The sequence below is a fragment of the Cajanus cajan genome, chromosome 8 (genome assembly GCF_000230855.2).
Source record: "Cajanus cajan strain Asha chromosome 8, NIPB_CcT2T_4, whole genome shotgun sequence".
In the NCBI taxonomy this organism is placed as follows: domain Eukaryota; kingdom Viridiplantae; phylum Streptophyta; class Magnoliopsida; order Fabales; family Fabaceae; genus Cajanus; species Cajanus cajan.
Window position 1 is genome coordinate 16,023,196 of NC_138524.1, and position 17,093 is coordinate 16,040,288.

Consider the following 17,093-nt stretch of genomic DNA (forward strand, 5'->3'; position numbering starts at 1 on the left):
AATCATAACTCCAGTGTAGAAATTATAAAAGAAAAGAAGTTAAGATTTTCAATACAATTTAGTGAAAAACAAGAAATCATATATATACAAATAATAATAAAGGAAATATAAATTAACTCCAGTAAAGGTGGCAGTGCCTCCTAGTTAGGAATCAATTTATATTTTCCAAATCATGTAATAAAATATAACAAAGATATTCATTCTGGTCTTTTATCAAGAACGTTCAAATTACAATTCTTAACATACAATTTCCTTGAATTATAAACTTTATCTACGTTATCTCTTCGTTAGAAATTACAAAGAAGAGAAACTAAAGTTATTAAAACAATAACATATTAAACTAAAAATAACTATGCCCCGATGTCACATCCTATCAGAGCATGCCCAATTGAAGCCTTTAAGTCTCATCACCAACATCCCCATGATGCTGATCATCTGCAACATAATTTAAAACATATACAAAAACAACAAGCACTAGTACACAAAGGGTGTTTTACGTCGTGTATTTTGACCATTTTACGTCGGAAAAGAGTCCGACGTTAATACGGGAGTCGTAAATTTACGTCGCCACTGGAAGACGACGTAAATTTACGTCGGGCAACTTTTCAGACCGACGTAAAAAGGGTCAAATTCGTGCCACAAATTTACGTCGGACGTGGCCTTGTCCGACGTAAATTTACGTCGGTCTTTGCCAGGCCCGACGTAAATTTACGTCGGACAACGCCATGTCCGACGTAAATTGTGGCAGTTTTTTTTTTAAAAACGTTTGTAAATTGATATACCCAACACCTGCATATAAATATAATCCAGAATACCAAATCTAAACCAGGCAGTCCAGAATAGAAATTCAAATTGTATTTCAAAATTGAATGACAAAAAGAAAATAATATATAAATCTTAAAAAACATAAATTATGACAATGTAAATCCTATTATCCTAAAAAAGCTATAAAACATGTTTGTCAATGCTATCTAAATAACTAACTATCAAACTATAAACATAATATCTAACTAACTAAACTTAGAAAAAAAGTTGCCCATTGTTCTCTTATCTTGAGCATCTCATCTTCGGGCAATGGAGATGGATCTTGAAAGACCTGAAAGGGTAATTTAAGTGTCATTAATATGCAATGTTAATTATTCTAAAGGTAAATATAGTTAAATAAATTTTGATATGAATTACCTGCGCCCAAGAATCAATAATACCCGCAGAAACTATGGCTTTCATCCAATACATGATGTAATAGCCACATTCAAACGAGTCTTGTTGCTTATTACACTAAAATGAGAAACAAATAACTATTAATTCCAAAGTCAATAAATTTAAATATTATTGACTGTATGAATTAATTTGCTAACCTTAGGGTATATGAAATGCAATGACTTTGATGATCTGGCTCTTCCACTTAATATATTAGCTCCAGACACGATTCTAATTAATTGAAATAAAAATAAATGTTAGCCAATATATATAATTACAGTGTTAAAACATAATGAAAAAATTTAGTTACCCATGTAATTGGCTTTTAATTTCCTGGCTTGGTTTTCGATGAAGTGAACAAAACCACACCACGGTATATTCCTTAGGAATGATTACCATTAACTGCCAATGAGACCTACATTGTATGACAAACAAATCAGTTAAAAAATTACCATGATTAAAAAATCAATTAAAAAACTAACCCGTCAATGTATGGAGCCATGTATATATGTCTTCTTGAGTCACTCATCCATGTTTGCATATATTGTTGGATCTGGACCTGAGTGTTTCCTGATTTTTGGATGGATTGAGGCTCAATAAATCCATATACTTCTGCTTGTGCTTGCTCCACACTCAATTTGTCCATGTACCTAACACAAATAATTATTATAAGTTAAATGTAATTATTGTAAATTTAGACTCATAAAAGAAAATATGACTTACATGGCCCACAACTGTATGATAGATATATTTAACATGGAGGTTCCCCCAACAATCTCTAATGCATCAGGCAGAGATATGTATAGTGGAACATCAGAGCTATCAACTCCAAAAACTCTAATGTCCCACTGCAATTGAATTGGTTGCTTCTTTAATCGTGGTAATTTGATTAGAAGCTTAGATATGGGATCATCCTCAGCTTCTGCGATATTAGCATCATGAACATGAGGTTCTCTCATGACCTCCTTACCACGATCGATAAAATCCTAAAGAAATAATGAAAATTAGTTAAACAATAATAGAATTATAAGAATCTAAAGGAGCAATAATATAATTACCTTTGCCCGTGCTGAAAGCGGCATGACCAAACATTTTGGCCAAGCTAAGAATGTGCCGGTTGCCTGCCCCACTAGTTGAACCTCTGTATTGGGCAAAGGCACTGGAGCAGCAGCATCTTGAACTTGGTCAACCACAACCCGTGTCCAGTCTGGCTGTAGAGGGACACCATGGATGGTTGAGCCACCCTCAAATACTCGGCCAATAGCCACTAACCGTGGGGGGTCATCCTCAACATATAACTCGCACTGGTTTGGTACATCAGTGTGAGCATGTTCCCCTGAGAAATTTGGAGCAGCACAACTCCCTTTAGTGCTGACTCGAACACCATCATGAGCAACTGCAGTCTGTTGCTGAGAACGAGCCAAAAGTTCAAACTTCTCTTCAAACTGTTTTTCAATATTCTTCAGTTTCTCTTCAAACTGCATCTCCAATCTCTGCTCCAATTTCTGTATAACCTCTTGACTGCAAGAGTCGACAGTGGTCCTCGATGATCGGCCACCAAAGAAATCTCGGTGGCTCCAAGAACCACCAACACCACGCACACGACCTCCGTGCTCTGGCTTTCCTATGGCCGTTGTGAGGATATCATTCCGACCATCGGAAACAAATGAGCCTTGGGTGCTCTGCTCAACTAAATCCTCCTGCAACAATAAGGAAGATTAAAAAATCTTATGAATTAAATGAGTTGAAATGAAGAGTCTTAATTTGTATATTTTTACTTACTATTTTATTAGCAACGACCCTTGCAGACTCAGAAGTCATTTGCCCATCTGGTTTTGTCCGGGCTGCTATCCACATCTCATGGCGGGGAGGTGACTCCACATGGTCAGCATCCTCAACCCCTGCTGCCTGTGCCCTAGCCTTCTTCATTTGCTTTTTTTTTCTTTCATATCCCCCTCTTGACAATAGATGGGGTGCATCATTCTTGGCTTGTCGTTCTTGGGCAGCTATTCTTTTAGCCTGCAATAATACAAAAAAAAATGAGATAAATTAAAATATACCTTAAGTATTTGTGTCAATGTAAAAGTTATCGATAACTAACCTGCCACGAAGGGTCCAATCGAGTGGCACAAAATTGCATCCACTCCTCATCAGTGATCTGGTACTTTAGACAGGGAGTCTCATTTTGGCGCTCTCCAAATACATACTCCCGTGTCAAGAAAGTCTTGAAGTCTCTCCACCTGCTGGCAAGGGCAGATAACATCTTCCTCCTCATGCCCTCAGTGTTGGGAATGTCAAAATTTTGCTATGAAAATAACAACAAATAATAAATAATGTATTTAAGTTATATAATATTGAAAGGATGTGAAAGTATATACCTGAATATCCTGCCACATGAGGTTCTTGTCAACCTCCTGAACGTCATCCCATGATGGAATGATAATAGAAACATGTCGTCGAGCTAGGACTCCCAAATAGCTCTTAAACTTGGCAGCATTTGGGCCTGATGCCTTGCCAGAACGAGGATCCACCTCAACCGATGTCCTCTCCTTGGCAATGCGCCCAACTGTCAACCCAGACAATCGAGTGACAGATCTACCTTCCCTCCTTCCACTGCCAGACCCAGAATCCTCCATAATCCTGAAAAAATTAAACTGTCATTATTAAAACAATGAATTAATTGAATAGACAAATAAAGTAAAAAAGATAATAACAATATAGCAACAAAATAACTAATAAAAAAACAAATAATACATAAACAGAAACCTATTAGGTTGGAATGTTTTCCCATATTCCTTCAGCATGATCACTTCGAATAGCATGTATTTCGTCCACTTCATTGTCCGCAATAGGACCAAATGATCTGCTTGAAAAAGACGGTGTCTCATGCATATCTAGAGACTCATCTTCGTGAGTTCCATGCATGGTTCTTCCTTCGAGGACCACTGACCATTTCTCATTACATGGATCATTTACATAAAAAATTTGTCTTGCTTGATATGCCATAATAAAAGGTTCATCCTTATAGCCGACCTTATTCAAATCAACCAAAGTAAACCCTAAATCATCTGTCCGCACACCTGTATTGCCATCAACCCATTTACACTTGAACACAGGCACTCTAAACGTAACATAATCAATTTCCCATATGTCTTCTATGACTCCGAAATAACTCATGGATGCTGTAATGGGATTTTTATCTTTTGAACTAGCAAAGTGCACAGCCTCAGCCTGAATTGTAACCCCACTATTTTGTACTCTACTTTTGTCATCTTCTGTTTTTGTATAGAAACAATATTTGTTAATGTCATACCCACCAAATGTAATGACATCATTGTTAGGCCCACGCGCGAGTCTCAAAAGTGTATCAGAAGCATTAACCTCACCATAAACCTTTTTCTTAAACCAAGCTAAAAAACTCTTGTTATGTTCATTCAATACCCATTTCTCAGTCATCCGAGGGTGTGCTATCTTGATTTCATCTATGTGTTCTGATATGTAAGGAATTACTTCATCAGTGTTGTTCAATATGTACAAATGTGCTTGGTCAACTTCTGTTCGACTCACAGTTCTAATCTTTAAACTTCGACTACCCTTACCAAATTGTTTCCCATCATGTCGAGTCTTGGGAATTCCTATTGGTTCTGATTTCGACATGTACCCAGAACAAAACTCAATGGCTTCTTCTGCAATGTACCTCTCCACAATAGAGGCTTCTGGGCGGTATTGATTCTTGACATATCCTTTTAAGATCTTCATATATCTCTCAACAGGGTACATCCATCTAAGATAAACCGGGCCACACAATCGAATCTCCCTAACCAAATGAACTATCAAATGCACCATGATATCAAAAAATGAAGGTGGAAAATACATTTCCAATTGACACAAGATTGTGATTGCTTCATTTTCTAACTCATCTAACTTTATAGGGTCAATTACTTTGTTGCAAATGGCATTGAAGAATAAACACAATCGAGTAATAGCAACTCTAACAGAAGATGGTAAAATGTTACGAATAGCCACAGGCAAAAGTTGTTGCATTAACACATGACAATCGTGAGACTTTAAACCAATTAACTTCAAATCTTGCATCGACACCAGACTCTTAACATTTGAGGAGTACCCTTGTGGAACTTTCACACTGCTTAAGCACTCACAAAAGCTTTTTTTTTCTTTCTTTGATAGAGTATGACAAGCTGGAGGCAAGTAAGTGCGTCTTCCAATAGACTGAGGATGCAACTCATAACGTATACCCATGTCCACCAAATCTTGTCATGCTTTCACTCCATCTTTAGTCTTTCCTTTGATGTTTAGCAATGTCCCAATTACACTATCACAAACATTTTTCTCCACATGCATCACATCTATGCAGTGTCTAACATCTAACTTGCACCAGTAAGGAAGATTAAAGAATATTGATCGTTTCTTCCAGATATTTCTCTCAGTTGACTTCTTTTGCGTCTTTCCGAACACAATGTTAATGTTCTTCACCCGTTGATATACTTCTTCACCATTGCGCGGTGTCGAGGCAATTTCATCCTCTTGACTTCCATTGAATGTTTTCTTCAATCTACGGTATGGATGACTACGAACAAGAAACTTACGATGCCTAGTGTACGCAGTCTTTTGCCCATGTTTCAATTGGGTATAACTTGTGTTTTCTTCACATATAGGACATGCATAATGACCCTTCACACTATACCCACTCAGGTTACCATATGCTGGAAAATCATTTATTGTGCAAAATAACATTGCACGCATGGTAAATTTTTCTTCACGATATGCATCAAACACCTCCACTCCTGTGTCCCATAACATTTTCAAGTCATCAATCAATGGACTAAGATACACATCTATGTCATTTCCTGGTTGTCGGGGACCTGATATCATCATAGACAACATAATATATTTTCTCTTCATGCATAGCCAAGGAGGCAAATTATAAATGACCAACAAAACTGGCCATGAACTGTGTTTACTACTTAAGTTCCCATAAGGATTCATGCCATCTGTAGCTAAACCAATTCTCAAGTTTCTTGACTCTGCACCAAATTCTGGAAATGTTTCATCAATCCTCTTCCATTGCGGAGAATCAGCTGGATGTCGAAGAAAGTTGTCACATTTTCTACCATTTTCATGCCATGTTAGGTTTTTTGCATCTTCTTTAATGGCAAACAATCTTTTAAACCTAGGTATTATTGGCAAATACCATAAGACCTTAGCAGGGGGACCCTCTATTTCTTCCTCACCATTACTTCCATCAGTTTTCTTTTTGAACCGCGACAATCCACATGTGGGACACACTTTCAGTGTAGCAAAATCATTTGTATATAATATGCAATCATTAGGGCACGCGTGTATCTTCTTATACTCCAAACCCATTGGACATAGTATCTTTTTTGCCTCATAGTTGCGATTAGGTAACGTGTTATCTTCTGGAAGCATCTCCTTCAATAACTCCAACAATTCTGTGAAACTTTTATCAGTCCAACCATTTCTTGCTTTTAAACTAAACAATTTTAAAGTTGCTGATAATCTTGTAAACATACTGCATCCTGGGTATAATGGTTGCTCAAAATCAGACTTTAAGGTATCATACACATGTGCTCTTTCAAAATTTTCTTCACCAACATCACGTATCATCTCTTCTAAGTTATCGTTCATCCCTTCAAAATTTTCAGTTGTTGACATTGTTGGAATGTCTAATATTTCTCCGTGCCATGTCCATACTGTATAACTCTTCACAATACCATATATAAACAGGTGATCACGTATTTCTCCAACTTCTTGACGTATCTGATTCAAACATCGAACACATGGACAATAATATGCCCCTTTGATGGGTTTCCCATTTTCTCTTGCAAATTGTAAGAACTCTTCAACTCCATTTCTGTACTCTTGACTAATGCGACTTGCATTCATCCAACTTCGATTCATTATCTATATATTAACACAAATTAACTATTGACTCAGTTATTCATAATTTTTTTAACCTAAACTACAACCCTAAAAAATCGATGGTAAACTAAAGGTCAATGCCTAAAAAAGTCTCTTCTTTAATGCATCTGGAACGGCCGTACTGAAACTAGAACGGGACGTTCCAGATCATCAAATTACAACAAAAAAAATTCCAGCAGAACGGGCCGTTCTCCATGCGGTACGACCCGTTCTGCAAGGAGAACGGCCCGTTCTGCAAGGAGAACGGCCCGTTCTGCAAGGAGAACGGCCCGTTCTGCAAGGAGAACGGCCCGTTCTCCTTGCAGAACGGCCCGTTCCAGAGGAACAAATAGCAAAAAAAAACAAATAAATTACGGGGACAACAAACTAACCTCAAACGACCAACGTGCTGACACTTACAAACTTGGATACGTTGAATGTAGCCGTAAACGCAGAGGGAGACTCAAGTAATTCAGAGGATTTCGTATAAACTGTGAGCGCGGGAATGAAAATGGGACTTTGGGGGCAATATAGGAGAACTATTACGTCGGATAAGGCGTCGCCGACGTAAATTTACGTCGCCCTTGTTGAACTCCGACGTAAATTTACGTCGGATTTCGGTGGGACCGACGTAAATTTACGTCGGACTACAGGGAACCGACGTAAATTTACGTCGGAATAGTGGTACCCGACGTAAATTTACGTCGGATTGGAGGTACCCGACGTAAATTACCTAATTTACGTCGGTCTAAGAGAGGTCCGACGTAAATTAGTCTCCACTTATTTACGAAACTGCCACCGCGTTTTTACAACGTCGGTGTTTGTGGTTTGCGACGTAAATTGGGTGACGTAAATACCCTTTTTTGCACTAGTGAAGGGAGTGAGAAACATCTCACTCAGTTTCAGATGCAGAAATAAAGGTTAGATAGCACACACACACACACAACAAATACAAGTCATATGTAAATAATACACATAAATAATCAATATCACATATATACTCATTTATCATGCTATGATGTCATGAACTCAACTCATAAATACATGCATGTGGCGCCATAAGGAAGTTTCACATATCATCACTGGTGACCCTAAGGCACACCTGCACAACTGTCGGTGACCCTAAGGTACACCTGGTTAGCATATCATCAACTGTCGGTGACCCTAAAGTACACCTGGTTAGCATATCATCAACTGTCGGTGACCCTAAGGTACACCTGGTTAGCATATCATCAACTGTCGGTGACCCTAAGGTACACCTTGTTAGCATCAACTGTCGGTGACCCTAAGGTACACCTGGTTACATCACTGGTATGCGGCCTTAGCGGCACACCTGGAATAAGATATGCATATGATGCATGTCATACATTTATTATTTCATGAACTCAACATTTAACTTATTACAGAATTTCATTTAGTACATCATGTCCTCATTTGTCATAGTCTCATAATCATAGTTTGTCTCAATAGTCAATTCTTAGGTCTCATGTCATTTGTCCATATTTCACATGGTCATGTCATCAATACTCCTCATAAGGTCCGCACAGGAATTCACAGAGAGCATTCTTGTTCATATTAAAACTCATTTATTATTAACATTAATTTCATACTCATTTATTACTTTCAACAAAGAACAAAGTATAATAAATAGAAAATCGGACAGAACAACGGCACCTTTAACAAAAACAGAGTAGAGTAAATAGAAAATCAAACAGAACAACGGCACCTTCAACAAAGAACAAAGTAAAGTAAATAGAAAATCAAACAGAACAACGGCATCCTCAACAAGGAACAAAATAGAGTAAATAGAAAATCAGACAGAACAACGTCAAGGGATTGGGGGCCAATCCGACAAACAACTATCCAACAATTATCCCCACACCCCTGAGCGAGGTTCTCACTCCCCCCCTTACCTGGATAGGCGGAGTTGGAACTTGGGCAGGGCCTCCTCCTCTGGATTCCCTCTTCCTTTCTCTCTCTCTTTCTTTCTCTTTCTTTCTCTCTCTCTCTCTCTTCTCTTTCTCTCTCTAAAATTTCACTTTCTTCCTCTGTATAAAAATTTTCACCCCCCTGCCCCTATTTATAGGCCTCCTGGCGCAACCGGAACGGCCGTACTGATTTCGGAACGGCCCGTTCCGGATCCTTCAAACGTGGGCAAATTTCTCAACTGGAACGGCCCGTTCCAAAACCGGAACGGCCCGTTCCGAGACTCAACAGAACGGCCCGTTCTGTTTCTAGAACGGCCCGTACTCCATACCAGAACGGCCCGTTCTCCAATTGGAACGGTCGTTCTCCATCCAGAACGGCCCGTTCCAGGCCCGTTCTGGAACTTGAAAAAAATAGCATATTCGCTCTTTTGGAACGGCCCGTTCTGCATTTGGAACGGCCCGTTCCGAAACCCAGAAATACCCTTGTCCCTTTATTAAAATTACGAAAATGCCATCAATAATTACGAAAATGCCATTACTAATAAAAATATCCTTTTAAGGAAATTGGGGTGTTACAGGTGGTCTCTCAGGATGGGAAAGATTTAGCAGAGTTCAGGAGATGTTAGTCTCCTCAATTCAAGGGGATTCAGATCTCGATGTGATAGATTTGTGGTTGTGTGAGATGAGAAGATCTTTAGTGTTTAGGGATCTTCTAAGGAGAGGAAGTTGGCCTATGCAGTATACATGTTGGCGGGCTAGATTGTGTACTGGTGGAGAGGCACCAGGCAGATGATAGAGAGCAGAGTTATGGTTGTAGATTAGGATTGCTTCAAGAGAGTTTTCTTGGAGAAGTATTTCTTGGACAGCATTAGATATGTTAAGGAGGTTGAGTTCATGAGACTGCAGCAAGGGAGCATGTCTGTTTCAGATTATGCTATGAGGTTTGAGCATATGGCTCGTTTCTACTCTCAGGTTGTATCTGAGGCTTGGAGATGTAGGAAGTTGCAGAGGGGTTGAGGCATGAGCTGAAGAGGGTCATAGTCCCAATGTCCATAGAGGAGTTTCCTGCCTTGGTTGAGAAGGCAAAGATTGTTGAGAGATTGGAGGGTGGTGGTAGCAGCGGTAAGGCTGCTAGAGTTCAGGAGGGATCATCCGGATCTAGGAGGGGAGGTCAGCAGAGATGATCCTATGACAGACTTGTTCAGTCTCGGAGGGGTGCTGTTAGTAGGGGACCTCGTCCTGCTACTCCTTAGGGTGGAGCACAGTCAGTGCAGTGTTATGGATGTGGAGGAGCACATGTGGTTAGAGATTGTTTCCATTCGGGGAATGCTTGTTTTAGATGTGGCAGGCCAGACCACCTTTCTAGAGATTGTTAGATGCAATTGACTCCATCTAGGAGTGCCCTGAGGCCAGTCAGGCCTACGATTGCGGGGAGAGTGTTTGCTTTATCAAGTGTAGAGACTTCCACTTTATCAGATTTGGTGAAGAGGAAGGGGAAGGCAGCAGGTGAGGATGTTTTGTTCCTGTTTGATTTTGGTGCCACACATTCATTTATTTTTGTTGATTGTGTGGGGAGATTGGGTTGTCGGTGTCTGCATGGCACGTTGATTTGTATGTATCTACTCTGGCTTCAATTTCTTTGGTGACATCGGAGATGTGTGTGAGATGCCCGATAGAGGTGTTTGGTTAGAGGTTTCGAGTGAACCTGATTGTGTTGCTCATGGTATATATTGACATAATCTTAGGGATAGATTGGTTATCTATCAATCACATCCTTATAGATTGTGTTCGGAGAGGGTCATCATTAAGATAAGATTGTCAGTGAGTTTCCTAAGATGTTCCCAAATGATGTGTCAAGATTGCCACTTATGCGTGATGTTGTGTTTAGCATTGATCTGGTACTGGGTGCAAGACCGGTATCAGTGGCTCCTTATAGGATGGCTTCAGCTGAGTTGGTAGAGCTAAAGAAACAAATTGAGGATTTGTTGGAGAAATAGATGGTGAGGCCCAATGTTTCTCCTTGGGGTGCCTAGTACTGTTAGTAAAGAAGGATGGTGGGGCCCATGTTGATTATTGGCAACTAAATAAGTTAATGATAAGGAATAAGTATCCACTTTCGAGGATTGATGATTTGATGGATCAGATGAGGGGAGCTTCGGTGTTTTTGATGATTGATTTGAGATCCGGATACCGTCAAATTAGGGTAAGGGAGAGTGACATATCGAAGACTACTTTCCGGGTTAGGTATGGTCACTGTGAGTATGTGGTGATGCGTTTCAGTGTCACTAATGCTCTAACAGTGTTCATGGATTACATGAACAATATTTTCAGCCCATTCTTGGACAGGTTTGTGGTGGTCTTCATTGATGATATATTGGTGTATTCTAGATCTTTGGAGGATCACCATGAGCATCTGAGGTTGGTTTTGGAGGTGCTGAGGGAGAGGTAGTTGCATGCCAAGCTGTCCAAGTGTGAGTTTTGATTGTCTGAGGTGAGATTTGGGGCACGTGATATCGGTAGAGGGGATTGTAGTGGATCTAGCCAAGGTGGAGGCTGTGATTCAGTGAGAGCGTCCGAGAACTGCTACGAAGATTAGGAGTTTTGTTGGGTTAGCAGGTTACTATCGGAGATTCATAGAGGGTTTCTCTCGAATAGTAATGCCTTTGACTCAACTGACCCGAAAGCATTAGCCTTTTGTTTGGACGGACGCTTGTGAGCAAAGTTTTCAGGAGTTGAAGTGGCGGTTGACTACTTCTCCAATTTTGGTGTTACCTGACACTGGTGAGCATTTTCAAGTGTTCTGTGATGCTTCTCACCAGGGGTTGGGCGGTGTGTTGATGCAAGGAGGGAGAGTAGTGGCATATGCTTCGAGGCAATTGAAGACCCATGAGAGAAATTATCCTACTCATGATTTGGAGCTTGCAGTTGTGGTGTTTGCCTTGAAGTCCTGGAGGCACTATCTGTATGGTGCGAGATTCAGTGTATTCAGTGATCACAAGAGTTTGAAATATCTATTTGATCAAAAGGAGTTGAATATGAGGCAGAGGAGGTGGATGGAATTTTTAAAGGACTTCGATTTCCAGTTGATGTATCATCCTGGAAAGGTGAATGTGGTAGCCGATGCATTGAGTAGGAAATCCATTCACATGTCGGCTATGATGATTAGGGAGTTGGAGTTGATTGAGCAGTTCAGAGATTTGAGACTAGAGGTGGAGGTTGTTCAGGATCACATTAGTTGTGGTATGATCACCATAACTAATGAGTTCTTGAAGCAAGTGGGAACTAAACAGTTACAGGACCCAGAGTTGTTGAGGACTTTGGGATTACTTGGTACTGAGAGGGCAGCTGGTTTTGAGCTTGGTACAGATGGAATTCTAAGATTCAGAGGTCGGATTTGTTTACCTTGTGATTCAGAGTTGAGGAGAGTTGTTCTAGAGGAGGGACACATGAGTCATCTTAGCATACATCCTGGTATGACTAAGATGTATCAGGACATCAAGAAGAGTTTCTGGTGGCCTGGTATGAAGAAGGAGATAACAGAGTTTGTGGCCGCTTGTCTGACTTGTCAGAAAGTGAAGATTGAGCATCAGCGACCTGGAGGGGTTTTGCAGTTGATGGAGATTCCCGAGTGGAAGTGAGATAGTGTCACTATGGACTTTGTGGTTGGGTTGCCTAGGACAGCTAGGAACAGTGACTCTATCTGGATGATTGTTGATAGGTTGAAAAAGTGTGCGCACTTTCTTCCTGTCAACAAGTGGTGGTCCTTGGAGAGGCTTGCATAGTTGTATATCAGAGAGATAGTACGGTTGGTAGACTCTGTATCAGGCTTTGAGGATGAGGTTGAGGTTGAGCTCCGCTTATCATCTACAGATAGATGGTCAGTCGGAGAGGACAATTCAGTCACTAGAGGCTCTCTTGAAAGCTTGTGTGTTGGATCATCTGGGTAGCTGGGAGGAGGGGTTACCATTGGTAGAGTTCACCTATAATAATAGTTATCACTAGAGCATTGGCATGGTGCCTTTTGAGGCTTTGTATGGCAGGAGGTGTAGGACTCCATTATGTTGGTATCAAGAGGGTGAGTCAGTAGTGAAATTTAGTTCTTTAGACTACTGAGATAGTGAGATAGATTCAGAAAAGGTTGAGAGCTACCCAGAGTCGATAAAAGTCCTATGATGATAGGAGGAGGAGACCTCTAGAATTTCAAGAGGGAGAGCATGTGTTTCACGTTTCAGAGTTCAGGAAGTACATCAGAGACCCGAGTCAAATGTTAGAGTTGGATGAGGTGCAAGTTAGAGAGAACTTGACCTATGAGAAGAGACCGGTAGCTGTGGTTGATCACAAGTTGAAGAAGCTTCGTGGGAAGTCCATCAACATGGTGAAGATTCTTTGGGATGCAGCTACTGGTGAGGCTACCTAAGAGGTGAAGAGTCAGTTCAAGGAATAGTATCCATTCCTCTTTTCAGGTAAGCCTATTTTTGGGAACGAAAATTCCTATTTGTTGGGGGGTATTGTAACTTAGAAAAAAAATGGCTGATTTAGTAGCCCAGAACGGGCCGTTCCCAAACTGGAACGGGCCGTTCCAAACTACTAAATTGACCTGAAAAACGTAGTTGAGAACGGGCCGTTCTGGAGGGAGAACGGGCCGTTCCAAATCCCAAAACGGGTCGTTCTGGTTGGAGTACAGGGCGTTCTAGATGCAGAGTGGGCCGTTCTGGATGAGTCCCAGAATGGGCAGTTTTGATTTCAGAACGGGTCGTTCTGCATGTGATTTTTGCCCATGATGAAGGGATGCAGAACGGGCCGTTCCGGATTCGAAACAGGCCATTCTTGCCACTCCGGAACTTCTAAAAATAGGGGTTGGGGGCAGTTGAGGAGAATGAGTTTTTAGAGAGAAGTTTTAGAGAGAAGGACTCTGGGTCTATGAGCTCCTTTCTCTCCCAAATTTCTCTGTATGATTCCTTTTATCCTCTAGATCACTAATGCCTTTTGTCTTTCCTTGAAATTCAGATTAGGAAGCTTACTTTGGGAGGATTGAAATTCCGAGTTGAGCTTCGGAAGGGAATTCTATTTCTTCTCAGTTATTGGCTATTTTAAGCCAATCTTCAGGTGAGGGAAGCAAGAATATTTGTTTTTTAGGTTGCATGTGAGTTTAGAAACTCAATTGATGCATGAATGTTGAGAATCCATAAATGGATTGAAGAAAATCTCATTTTTGGGGTTTTGAGAAAAAGGAGGATTTTGATGATTTTGAGGCATAGTTTGGATGCATGTGAGATTTAAGTTTATTTTGAGTCGTATGGAGCCTATGTATTGTGTTTTGTGTTTGCATGTGGCTGAATTTATTAGTTTGGATGAGAGTTTTGAACTCTCTGACTGGGATTTAGGCCGTGCACAGGTTGAGCGCGCTAGGCGTGGAAGAGCTTAGGGCTCTCGGGTTAGATGTTGGGCCAGGCGTGATTTGGTTGCATCAGGTGTGGAGACTTTTAGGAGTCTTTGTCTCAAGGACACCGAGTGTGAGTTGAACGCGCCGGGTGTGGATGAGTTTTAGGACTCTCAAATTGGGATTAGGCTGGGCGAGCCCAAGCTGCACCAAGCGTGAATATATTTATAAATAATGGATTTAAATTGATGCTTATGCATGTTTAAAGTTGAAGTTTTAGATCATGTATGTATGATATATGATGTATGGTGAGGTATGATTCATATGTATGCTTTGTGATGATACTTATGAATGTTTGAATATGATATGACATGTGTATATGTTCATATGGGTATGTTTATTGATCATAATGGTGGTAGACCATGTATGATGTATGATGCATTATTGCATGTGATGTCTTATGACATGTGTATGATTGTTGATCATGATGGTAGGCAGACCATGTATTATGTATGATGCATAATTGCATGTGATGCCTTATGGCATGAGTCTAGCCTAGGACTTGAAGAGAGGAAAAATATTTTTGAACTAGAAGAGCTCACATAGAGTCTCTTGAGAGTGGTGCTTGGATAGGCTACTGATATATGAGGGTGGTTCTTAGGGAGGCCACTGGATTTGGGAGATGGTGCTCAGATAGGCCACTAGGTTGGGTGATTCTCCTCTAAGTCCTTAGCTAGTGTTGGAGCGGGGTATGAGGTCGAGGGTTATTCCCTTAACCAATTACTCGGGAAGGTGCGTGGATCCTTGTGGATAGTCGGTGGGCGAACTCCCCAATTGACTTGGTTATGCATGCCAAGGTCGTGGTAAGCCCGTACCCAGCTGTGCTATACCTAACGGTGGATCTGGACTTCCAAGTGTGTAAGTGACATCATCCGAGTAAACCCGAGTGAGGATTATATCCTGTTTAGCTGTGACCGAGCGGGCGCATTGGGCGTGAAAACGGTTGGGGTGGTTTCGGTAGGATCGAATGTCACTTATACAGCTCTATTGTTATGGAGATCTCCTAGGTGTATGCGTGACGACACATTAGATGATTGATATGCATTGATATCTGTCATGAGTTGCATGTATTGCATGATTGTCATGATGATGAAGTGTATGGTGTTTGACTTCATGGTTGATGAATGGATGATTGGGATGCATATGTAGTATAGATTTTATTTTGTACTTGTAAGATTGATTTTTGAACTCTAGCTTACCCTTCTGTTTCCATGTGGTGGGACTGCAATGATCATACTTGGTATGGGAGCAGGTCAGGGATAGCTTGGAGTAGAGGTGACCGCGACAAGACGGGGAGTTTGAGCCTCGTGTTAGAGTTACCATTTTGGGTAACAGTTTTGTCTGTGCTTGACCGGCACTAGGGAATATTTTTGGGATGACTGTACATATGGTGTTTTATTTTGTATACAGAAACTTATTATTTTGATCCCTATATCTATGCTTGTATGATGTGTTATCTAGTTTTATATTCTCTTAGTTAACTAGCTGTAGTGCGATTCCACTAAGTGTAGAGATCTTGACAGGTCGTTACAGCATATATATGAAATTTGATGTTGCATGTAGTTGATTCTAAGTTCCATGTGTGAATTGAAAGTTTTGGAGTTGAATGATTGAGTGATTGTCTAGTCCCAATGCCACGCATTGCTTTCAATGTTGAGCATTTGGACTAACATAAATTCTAATGTTGAGCATTGCCTTCAATATTGAGCATTGGGGCTGACAGAGAATTTAAGGCTAAGCATTGCTCTCAATGCTAAGCATTGGGGTTGACAGAGTATTTGGCACAGAGCATTGCTCCTGATGCTGAGCGATAAACCCTCTGTTGCTTCCCCCTCTTCTCTTGATGAAATTAACAACAAAAAGGGGGTTAATGATGAATGTTTATGTTGTAAGTTGATAGATGAATTAATGATGTTACGTTGTAAGTTGCATGTTGTATAGTTGTTATGTTGCAATTGAAGTTGTTAAGTTGAGATTGATGTTGGTTCAATTGTTAAGTTGTTTAGTTATTTAGTTATTTAAAGTTGAAAGTTGTATGTTGTATAAAATGGTAAAGTTGTGGACATGTGGTTGAGATATATAGATGCTAGAGGTGAATTAAGTTGTATTTTTTTAAAGTTGTTTCTCTCTAGGATCTATGTGATTTTGTTATGGAAGTCGTCGAAACATATTTTAGTTGAATGACTAACCAAGTACAATACAAAACCAGAGGTTAAAATCCCTAACCTAGTATCAAAGGGTTGTGGTATTTGAAAAGTAGTTGGTAAGCTGATCTCATAAGTGGTTTAGTTAAGCTAACTAATGCTCTGATAAACTTATACCCAAATTACTTTATTTTGACATAATATCATACTTCCTTGTTTAAGTAGGAAAGTCTGTGAAATTAAACTAAGTTGTTTATACCTAACTCTCTTATAAGGCCTTAGTCTTATACTTGACGTAACTGAAATAAGTCTAATGTTATGATTCAACAGGGACAAATTACGTAAGTTGTTCACTTCAATTATAAGAGATCTCCTTAGTTAACATGTGTGACAACATATTAGTTGTTAATATATGTATGTTGAGATGTTGATTATCAATAA

At 40.1% G+C, this 17,093-nt stretch overlaps 4 protein-coding genes across 4 annotated transcripts; all 4 read right to left on the bottom strand.

Moving 5' to 3' along the window:
* Window positions 1-956: 956 nt before the first annotated feature.
* Window positions 957-1,661, bottom strand: LOC145950823 (uncharacterized). Its single transcript, XM_083062621.1, has 4 exons — window positions 1,511-1,661; window positions 1,359-1,431; window positions 1,183-1,278; window positions 957-1,096 (listed from the first exon to the last, which is right to left on the bottom strand). The coding sequence occupies exons 1-4, from the start codon at window positions 1,597-1,599 to the stop codon at window positions 1,007-1,009; spliced, it is 348 nt and encodes a 115-aa protein (XP_082918747.1). The 5' UTR covers window positions 1,600-1,661; the 3' UTR covers window positions 957-1,006.
* A 1-nt stretch (window position 1,662) lies between these two features.
* On the bottom strand, window positions 1,663-2,909 carry LOC145950822 (uncharacterized). Its single transcript, XM_083062619.1, has 3 exons — window positions 2,259-2,909; window positions 1,924-2,186; window positions 1,663-1,850 (listed from the first exon to the last, which is right to left on the bottom strand). The coding sequence occupies exons 1-3, from the start codon at window positions 2,682-2,684 to the stop codon at window positions 1,670-1,672; spliced, it is 870 nt and encodes a 289-aa protein (XP_082918745.1). The 5' UTR covers window positions 2,685-2,909; the 3' UTR covers window positions 1,663-1,669.
* LOC145950821 (uncharacterized) lies at window positions 2,909-3,971 on the bottom strand. Its single transcript, XM_083062618.1, has 3 exons — window positions 3,579-3,971; window positions 3,302-3,505; window positions 2,909-3,219 (listed from the first exon to the last, which is right to left on the bottom strand). Exons 1-3 carry the CDS (start codon window positions 3,834-3,836, stop codon window positions 2,929-2,931), a joined length of 753 nt encoding a protein of 250 aa, XP_082918744.1. The 5' UTR covers window positions 3,837-3,971; the 3' UTR covers window positions 2,909-2,928.
* Window positions 3,789-5,460, bottom strand: LOC145950820 (uncharacterized). Its single transcript, XM_083062617.1, has 2 exons — window positions 3,967-5,460; window positions 3,789-3,840 (listed from the first exon to the last, which is right to left on the bottom strand). The coding sequence occupies exon 1, from the start codon at window positions 5,458-5,460 to the stop codon at window positions 3,970-3,972; it is 1,491 nt and encodes a 496-aa protein (XP_082918743.1). The 3' UTR covers window positions 3,789-3,840; window positions 3,967-3,969.
* Window positions 5,461-17,093: the final 11,633 nt, after the last annotated feature.